The sequence below is a fragment of the Pollachius pollachius genome (assembly GCF_949987615.1).
Source record: "Pollachius pollachius genome assembly, chromosome: 18".
NCBI lineage: Eukaryota > Metazoa > Chordata > Actinopteri > Gadiformes > Gadidae > Pollachius > Pollachius pollachius.
This window is the reverse complement of record NC_136951.1, coordinates 3,815,750-3,826,130: the sequence shown is the minus strand read 5'-3', so window position 1 is coordinate 3,826,130 and position 10,381 is coordinate 3,815,750. Positions and strand designations below refer to the sequence as shown.

Below are 10,381 nucleotides of genomic sequence, written 5' to 3'. Positions count from 1 at the left end.
GGTTAGAGCTAACTGAAACCAGCCAGTGACACGCTGCACGGAGTCAGACATAGCTTATAGAACTATATACGTATGTATATGTATTTATATAGATGTCTATGTCACACAAAACACAAACACACCCACACACACTAAGAGACTCACACACGCACACCCACACACACAAACAGGATTGGAGTTCCTGGAATTGGTTTTAATGTCATGGACAGGAAGTTGACTGTTACCAAGTCACTGTGGAAACAGTGGGTGGATACTAAGAATACCTGTGTGTGTGTGTGTGTGTTTGTGTGTCAATGTGTGTGTGTGCGTGTGTGTGTGTGTGTGCGTGCGTGCATGCGTGTGTGTGTGTTTGTGTGCGTGTGTGTGCATACAAAACAGACAAAGGTTGATTATCATAAACAAATCAATCATCTATTGTAATGTAAACACTGTTTTTTCCGCCCCTGCATACATAACAGTACAGTTAACGTTAAACATTAATACTACTGTCCTTTAAAAAGGTCCTGAGGGACTCATATATATGTTCTGAACACTATCTTACCAAACCATTTTATTGTGACATCTCCCTGATGTGGTAAACCCACCAGGAGCCCAAAGTGTTTTTGTTTTCAGCAGATTTCAACCAGAGTCATGGTGTTATTGTTATGGTGCAAGACACAAACCATACGGTGGTTCAGCGGCCATGTTGGTCCAGCCTCCACAGGCAGAGGCTGGAATACCAGGGGACATGTTGGCTCTAGTGTGGGGTTATACCAGGGGACATATTGGATCTAGTGTTGGGTTATACCAGGGGACATGTTGGATCTAGTGTGGGGTTATACCAGGGGACATGTTGGCTCTAGAGTGGGGTTATACCAGGGGACATTTTGGCTCTAGAGTGGGGTTATACCAGGGGACATTTTGGCTCTAGAGTGGGGTTATACCAGGGGACATGTTGTATCTAGTGTGGGGTTATACCAGGGGACATGTTGGATCTAGTGTTGGGTTATACCAGGGGACATGTTGGATCTAGTGTTGGGTTATACCAGGGGACATGTTGGCTCTAGTGCGGGGTTATATTACAGGGGACATGTTGGCTCTAGTGTGGGGTTATACCTGGGGACATGTTGGCTCTAGAGTGGAGTTATACCAGCGGACATGTTGGCTCTAGTGTGGGGTTATACTAGGGGACATGTTGGCTCTAGACTGGGGTTATATTACAGGGGACACGTTGGATCTAGTGTTGGGTTATACCAGGGGACACATTGGATCTAGTGTTGGGTTATACCAGGGGACATGTTGGCTCTAGTGTGGGGTTATACCAGGGGACATGTTGGATCTAGTGTTGGGTTATACCTGGGGACATGTTGGCTCTAGAGTGGGGTTATACCAGGGGACATGTTGGATCTAGTGTTGGGTTATACCAGGGGACATGTTGGATCTAGTGTTGGGTTATACCAGGGGACATGTTGGCTCTAGTGCGGGGTTATATTACAGGGGACATGTTGGCTCTAGTGTGGGGTTTTACCAGGGGACATGTTGGCTCTAGAGTGGGGTTATACCAGGGGACATGTTGGCTCTAGTGTGGGGTTATACTAGGGGACATGTTGGCTCTAGACTGGGGTTATATTACAGGGGACACGTTGGATCTAGTGTTGGGTTATACCAGGGGACACATTGGATCTAGTGTTGGGTTATACCAGGGGACTTGTTGGATCTAGTGTTGGGTTATACCAGGGGACATGTTGGCTCTAATGTGGGGTTATACCTGGGGACATGTTGGATCGAGTGTGGGGTTATACCAGGGGACATGTTGGCTCTAGTGTGGGGTTATACCTGGGGACATGTTGGATCTAGTGTTGGGTTATACCTGGGGACATGTTGGATCTAGTGTTGGGTTATACCAGGGCCATAGTGTGTTTATAGAGAGACTGAATGCGACTGTGGCTCCTCACCAGAACGGAGCTAAACACAACCTCGCTGGCTGTTATGATTGCATTTGTTTAGTGACTTGGCTTGAATTATACGGCAGCGTAAATATGTTATCTAGTATCTGTGTGTGTGGGTGTGTGTGTGTGTGTGTGTTTGTGTGACTGCGTGTGTGTCCGTGTATGTGTGTTGTGTGTTTGTGTGTGTGTGTGTTTGTGTGCATATGCATTCATAAGGTTGCAATAAGGTTTCACTTCACCTGCAAAATGTGAAAATGTTTTCTAGATCTCGACAGACAGACAGACAGACAGACAGATGTATTAGTACTACTACTACAACTACAAACCAGACTTTAAATCTGTTTGGAATACCATCCTCTGTGTTCACGTGCTCACGTTAAATCAGAGTTGGTGTTACATCAGTCCAGCGTGCACGTCTGATAAGTGTGAGTGTCAGGCCTTGTGTGTTGCCTTCCTTCCCTGTTGACAGTTTTGATTTAGAGAGCAGTTTGATGATATGCTTGTGGAGCCCTGAGGACTTGAACCAACAACCCGTCTATACGGTGGTTGGACCAGACGCACGCACAGACACACACACACACACAGAACACACACACCCACACAATGAATCATACAGACACATTTACGTTTGTCTGTGGATAACGTGTATCTGTGTGTGTGTGTGTGTGTGTGTGTGTGTGTGTTTTAGACTAGGTGTGTGGGTGCAAGTATGTATGTGTGTGTGTGTGTGTGTGTGTGTGTGTGTGTGTGTGTGTGTGTGTGTGTGTGTGTGTGTGTGTGTGTGACTAGACATGTGTGAAACTAGTTATGACTATCTATGAGTGTACATTTCAAAGACATCCACAAATTAACGTATCCAGACGTGTTGTTTGTAGGTTGAACAAGAAACGTTAACCTCATCAGAAAAATGGTTCAAACTCTGTAGAGACACAGCACCTGTCTCCATGGTAGAGAGACATGCTGTCTCCATGGTAGAGAGACAATCTGTCTCCATGTTCGAGAGAGAGACACCCTGTCTCCATGGTAGAGAGAGAGACACCCTGTCTCCATGGTAGAGAGACAATCTGTCTCCATGTTAGAGAGAGAGACACCCTGTCTCCATGGTAGAGAGAGCGACACCCTGTCTCCATGGTAGAGAGAGACACCCTGTCTCCATGGTAGAGAGAGAGACACCCTGTCTCCATAGTAGAGAGAGAGACACCCTGTCTTCATGGTAGAGAGAGAGACACCCTGTCTTCATGGTAGAGAGAGAGACACCCTGTCTTCATGGTAGAGAGAGACGCCCTGTCTTCATGGTAGAGAGACACCCTATCTCCAAGGTAGAGAGACCAGTGTAATCCTAGAGACAAAGAAATGTATTATTAGTTAATACAGGTTATATGTATATTTATTAAGCATAATGTACTGTAAGTTAATATTCTGATCAGGTTAATATAGAAATATAATATTATTATTAATGATTAGGAGAGAAATTATTACTCCGTCCTCAATAATCATTCCTATTAGTAGATAAAGGTGTTCAGGAGCAGTTAGGATTTTCCATTTGCCTCCTGATGGGCGCCTATTGGGGAGAGAGTTTGTGTTGTCTGACAACACTCACACAACGCAAATTAACTCAACAATGCTGGATCCCTACAGATGTACGTGTGTGTATGTCTGTGTGTGTGTGTGTGTGTGTGTGTGTGTGTGAGATTGTGTGTGTGTGTGTGTGTGTGTGTGTGTGTGTGTGTGTGTGTTTGTGTGTGTGAGAGAGAGAGCAGGAGAGAGAGAGAGGAAGAAGAGAAACAGTGAGAGAGGATAAAGTGGAAAAAGGAGAGGGAGTAAAAAGTGTCATGATGCCCTGTGTGTGCAAACCATGAATATGACATATGTACATGTCTGTGTTTTGTGTGTGTGTGTGTGTGTGTGTGTGTGTGTGTGTGTGTGTGTGTGTGTGTGTGTGTGAGTGTGAGTTTGAGTGTGTGTGTGTGTGTGTGTGTGTGTGTGTGTGTGTGTGTGTGTGTGTGTGTGTGTGTGTGTGTGTTTGTGAGTGAGTGAGTGTGTCCCGCCACAGGAAGAGTGGGAGAGAGGAGAGGCGCACCACTTCGTGGTTAACCTCATGACATCACGTGCTGTGATCTAATTGGCTGCCAGCAGAGGCTGGGGGGTTTATAAACCAACCGGCAGTCCCCAATGGACAGCATCACTCAGCAGTCAAAGCAGGGGGATACAGACCTGCTCGCTCTCTCCATCCCCTCTGAACTTCAAAGTCCTGCAGAACTTCAGACCTATTTTGTAGTCAACAGCAAAGACCAGGTAAGACCACAAATGTTTTGGCGGAGGTTTTCCATTTCAGTTGTCATCCCTCACAGTGATGATATTAATGAGTGTGTGCTATTTTTTGTCATAAGAATACACCTCAGGATTAAAAAAACAGAACTTCACCTAGGGGTCAAAAGACAACTGATAACTCTTTTCGCTTAGTACCGTTAACAAAAAAGAAAAGGGGTTAACAGGACCTCATTACAACACACACAGATAAAGAATAATTATAAATAATGTAATCGTAGATGAGTTCATATTCAGCTTTTAAAAATATACATTAAATGTTTATGGCTGGTCAATAAATCTAGTTTCAATAATGTAGCATAAATTGTTAAAATGTACCTCAAGTGCCTGTAATGTTTACATATTTTTTGTGTTTACAGTAACATTGTTATTGCCATTGTTAATTACTATTTTTCAATTCATTTTTGAATTGCTACATATTTTGCATAAAGATATATTTAAGGCAGTTTTTACTCTTACACCCTAATTTCCCATCTGAGACTAAAGAAGAAGAGGTTTGTGCCGCCACCCAGCACTAAAACTAAATTCAGAACCGTTGTACGGCCGTGGGATCGTAGTAAAACGCTGGTCCACTCCTTCTTTTATCCTTCCTAATTAGAGACATCTCGTTACACAGCTTGCGATTCGCCAAGAGTCAACTCTGACACTCACCGCTGATTTTTTGTTGCGCTGGCAACGCCTCAAGAAGTTCAAGTTCTTCTGCTGAACTGTTCATCTGCTATAACGTGCTTTGCTAGGAATGATGGGAGATGGAGTTCATCCACTGATGCACTGTTCATCTGATAGACAACTCTCTGCTAGGGATGATGGGAGATGGAGTTCATCCACTGATGCATTGTTCATCTGATAGACAACTCTGCTAGGAATGATGGGAGATGGAGTTTATCCACTGATGCACTGTTCATCTGATAGACAACGCTCTGCTAGGAATGATGGGAGATGGAGTTCATCGTTACACATGTGGGCTGTAATTGGCACAGAGGGATTCCCACAACATTTAATGCAATTTAGATAAAACTTTGAATAAGAAGTAGCAGTAAGTTTACCCAAGAGTTAAACTTACTGCTGATTTCTCTATCGTTCCGATTTCTCTATCGTTCCTTCAGTTCTTCTCTATCAGATCTTTATAGAGACAAACATGATAATACTATAGGAGTAAACCACTTGTGGAGTAAAGTTCCACGAGGGTATTTTGGTTTAACGGCGACCAGATCTATGATCTGAGATCCGTAACTTCAATATCACTGTTTTGCAACAATCATTTTAGCACAACAAGAGAAAGAAAGAGGGGTCTTTTCATGGTTATGTGAAGTCTCCAACCGCGGTTATGCGGTCAGAGTCCCATATGCACGTCTGTTGTGTTTAGGATGGCAGGAGTCATGAATTAAATAGGAATGTCGGTTCTCATGCCGAGCAGCATAGCTAGCAATTTCCCTTTAAAGTCATACATTTTGTCTGTTCTGGTTAAGTTAAGACATATATCTGTTCGCTGTCTCAGGGGTCAGCTTCTATTTGTTTTAAATTGCAAAAGCTAACTCACTTACGCACACAGACACATGTACACACGTACACATACACACACACACATGAACACACACACCCACACACATGGGTGTCTGCCATGCGTTCCTGGCTGTACATTGTGGTTTTCCCATGCTTTTCAGTTTGAATATAGAGAATTACACAGTAGCTGGGTCTTTATTATAGCCATACCTAAACAACGTGTCTTTAACAGGATGTAGTTACCACGGAAACCCCCATGTTCCAGGATAGCCTGTGTTAAGGGTGGTAAGACAGAATCCCGCCACGGCCAACCGAATATACACGGGCACTACTCCCTTCCTAAAAAAAGAAGCATGTTTCCCTTTTAGCAAATGTTGAAATGTTATTTTAGTACAGGTGAAATGTTACTTCAAAAATCGAAACAAGTGAAATAAGAATGCAGCTGGAAAGGGTGGTTTAAGGAGTCCATGAATGAAGGAATCCAATACACAAACTGACACACACATACACACACACAATCATACACACACACACACACACACACACACACACACACACACACACACAAACACACACACACACACACGCATGAAGGTTGAAGATGACAGAGTGAGTACCTGACAGCAGCACATTACAGTCTGTCATTAAAGACTAAACCACTTCCAGTCTGAGCAAACCAGGAAGTGCTGCTGATAGTTTGCTGGCTGGTTAGAGACCTGCCCTCCTGATTCATCTTGAATAATAGTCTCTCTCTGTCCCTGTGTCTCCCTCTCTTTTTCTCTCTCAGTGACATGATGAAGGCGGCCATTATTTTCACTCTGCTTCTGACCACTGTGCTGTGCAGACCGGTACACACACACACACACACACACACACACACACACACTAACACACACACACAAACACACACACACACACACTCACACCCACACACACACACACACACACACACACACACACACACACTCACACATGACTCACAATGATATATGTAGTATGAATATGACGACATATTACAATAATTATTTGAAAAACAATGCCATTTGTAGAATCAATATGGTTCCATGATGATACCATAGCAATATGTTGTGTTTTGTTCTGTTTCAGGCCAGGAGAACATTCAACAGCTCAGAGAGCTCAGAGGAACAGGTGAGATGGAGCAAGAGACAGAGAGAGAGAGAGAGAGAGAGAGAGAGAGAGAGAGAGAGAGAGAGAGAGAGAGAGAGAGAGAGAGAGAGAGAGAGAGAGAGAGAGAGAGAGAGAGAGAGAGAGAGAGACTGAACTGATGTTTCTTGTATGTGCAGGTTAAACCCGCCCGGGGCAAGGGAAACCGAGCTCCAGTCCAGGTAAAGCTCTAACTAACTAAAGTTTTGGTGTGAGAGCTAGCTAAACAGTTGTGGTGAGAGCTAACTAAACAGTTGTTGTGAGAGCTAACTAAACAGTTGGTGTGAGAGCTAACTAAACAGTTGGTGTGAGAGCTAACTAAAGAGTTGTGGTGAGAGTTAACTAAACAGCTGGTGAGGTGTGAGAGCTAACTAAAGAGTTGGTGTGAGAGCTAACTTAACAGTTGGTGTGAGAGTTAACTAAACAGTTGGTAAGGTGTGAGAGTTAACTAAACCGCTGGTGAGGTGTGAGAGGTAACTAAACAGTTGGTGTGAGAGTTAACTAAACAGTTGGTGAGGTGTGAGAGATAACCAAACAGTTGGTGAGGTGTGAGAGCTAACTAAAGAGTTGGTGTGGTGAGAGCTAACTAAGGAGTTGGTGTGAGAGCTAACTAAAGAGTTGGTGAGGTGTGAGAGCTAACTAAAGAGTTAGTGTGGTGAGAGCTAACTAAGGAGTTGGTGTGGTTGATCTTCCAGAGGGTCCGGGCGTCGGACGACAGTTCAGTGACGTCAGAAGAAGAGGCGAGTCACCCATCATATCCCACCTTGGTTAGCTGGCAACAGGGGACACTAGGGTCCCTTATCCATGTGTCCGTTAATAACGGAGAGAATATTCTAGATTGAGAGGTTGGGCATCTTGTAGGTTTTCTTGCTGTCCTTTACAGGGAGACAGCTGGTTTCACTCAGTAGTGGTGCTCCGTGCCAATAGGGTAATCAACAAAGTAGATGCTGTGGTGTACAAATCGTCTCCTGAACATATTTGGGTCTTTATTTAGGTACAGGTTGTCACTGGTTACCTACCCCTTTTTACCACTGGTCAACTTGTGAATGTTTTTTTTTTTGAATAGGCGGTTGTGGACCTCGTCTCTGCGGTGAAATCTACCATCACAGACATCCTCTCAGAGTCAACGGCGCTGCCCGACCCCTCGGCCACACCAGACACCGCCTCTGACCAAAGCCAGGATGACGCTGATGATGAGGAAGATAACAGCGAAGACACAGAGGAGAATGTGAGTAGCAGCAGGTTGCTGACGTCAGGCTGTGTTTGACTGCAGGAGATACCTACAGAGCTTCAGGAAACCCTCCATAATCATTTTCCAGACCTAATTTCAGAAAAATCAAGAACATGATTTGAAAGCGAAGGGAGCAGGGAAAGAGAACGGGTGTATGGACAACAGCGTCAAACTGTTTGCTTGAGAAAATTACCCAGTCCCAGAAACCCATGAGTCACAACCTTTTCACTACTCAATCGGCATGTAAATATTTCTCAATGCTATTGTACATTTGACTGATAAACTCTGATTAAAGCACTTGAGGTCTATAGACCCTCAGGTAAAAGATAAGGTAATCCTATCATATTCTTAACACAAAGCTAGAATCCCCTCCAACAACAGTAGACATTCTCTGTTAAGAGTTTACTCAAGTATGAGAAGTTGATACACATGAAGCTTCATCAAACATGCCAAAACTTTGTCATTATTGAGTATTCTATGTCAATCTCAAAGATGTGAATACATGTCTTTCAAGACACAATTAGGTTGCACAATGTTGATTGATACAGTTACAGACCACTAAAGAAAGCCGCATTTGAAGTATTATGAGCAATATGGACTGGCTGTCGGTTGGGACAATGTTTATATCTCTGGGAAAATGTACAATGAAGCAGAATCTTGGAGATTGCCACTTAAAGATAAAGATGTGCTAATGTGCTGATTAAGTCCGGCTGGGAAAAAAATGACACATACTTGAATTCCCCTGATGACACATTGGATAAAAGCGTCTGATAAATGGCTGAACGGTAAATCGTACAGCGTATGGATTATGGATCTACAAAGAAGAAAACTACTATGCAATCCTCCTAGACCTTTCCCTCTGCCACCCGCAGGAATCCGATGAGGATGAGTCCGGCGAGCCCTCCACCCCCTCGCCGGTTACCGGGACAACGGCGATGGCGGTCGGGACAGAGGAGCCCACGGCGGACCCCACGATGGAGCCCATCACCCCCACCGTGGTCACCGACCAGGGACGCGGGGACAGCCTGCTGCGCTTCCCCAGCGACTACAAGAGCAACCTGTACGGGGAGGACAAGTCCTACCACAAGGGCCTCTCGCCCTACAAGTCCTACGAGGTGCTGAACGGGGTGAAGAGGATGGCCTACGACATGACCAACGGAAACGAGGTGGAGAAGGGCCTGAAGGTCTACAAGGTAAGCCTCCCTCTCTGGCCACTGATTTGTTTGCCCATTTTCCAAAATGTAAAAGGATGGATCCAAAAATGTATTTATCCATTGTTCTTTCCTTCACTCCTCCAGTCGACTAGTACATCCATACGCAATAAGACCAATAGATCTATAGGAAATAGATCAGTGGCACATGACTCGGAGACATGGCCTAATCCTGCTTGACATTACTGACATGTCCCCCATATTCAATTATCAATACACTACCCTTTTTTCGATCATTATTTTAAAATCAAAATGATATAACTATAACCCTGCTCCTCCTCCGTCTCCTCCTCCTCCTCCTTCTCTCCAGGCGCTGCAGATGCATGCTGATCTCCTGGAGGGGGACACCAGTACTCCTGAGGTGGAGAGCCAGGGTCTGGACACCTCCTCCCCAGACCAGGAGGCCAGTCCCAAGCAGGCCCTTCTCCCCAACCTCCAGGAGCAGGAGGTTAGCTTCAGCCCCAGCGACGCCGCCCCCACTGACAGCTCCAGTGCCACCGACGAGGAGGCAGAGGAGAGCACTGCCAGCCCTAGCGATAGTGCCAGCGCTAGCGACGAGTCGGAGGACAGCGAGGACGCCACAGCCACACCCGGCGCTGCCGATAGCCAATCAGATGAGTCCGACAGTGTTGAGGGCGACTCAGATGAAGAGGGGGCGTTGGTGCCTGTCAACACCACTGACATGCCAATGTTGGCCAAATGAAGCCCCGCCCCTACGGCCGAGGGAAGTGGACAGTGACACCAGTGTGGTAGCACAGTTCATGGCTGCCCAGTTCACAGTGTTGCTCAACACCGCCCCTATCTGCTGGGTTCTGCTGCCGCATCATACAGGGACTCTAGCCCTCCATCTTATATTATTCCACTCAGTCAGGTCAAAGCGTTGTATTACCGTAGAGCTGTCACTATTCCCTGGGATGGGCAAGACATGGATTTAGACAGGAAAGACTATGGCCTGGGACAGGAAAATTACACCCTGGCCTTCAGCCCCTCCCTCTAGCACTTCGAGGTCAAAGGTT

At 45.3% G+C, this 10,381-nt stretch overlaps 1 protein-coding gene across 1 annotated transcript; it reads left to right on the top strand.

The window, feature by feature from the left end:
- Positions 1-4,174: 4,174 nt before the first annotated feature.
- LOC307089545 (uncharacterized protein) lies at positions 4,175-10,068 on the top strand (the record flags this gene model as incomplete). Its single annotated transcript, XM_079755892.1, has 7 exons — positions 4,175-4,223; positions 6,547-6,607; positions 6,867-6,908; positions 7,619-7,690; positions 7,990-8,151; positions 9,027-9,347; positions 9,676-10,068. Exons 2-7 carry the CDS (start codon positions 6,551-6,553, stop codon positions 10,066-10,068), a joined length of 1,047 nt encoding a protein of 348 aa, XP_079612018.1. The 5' UTR covers positions 4,175-4,223; positions 6,547-6,550.
- Between the last annotated feature and the right edge of the window lie 313 nt (positions 10,069-10,381).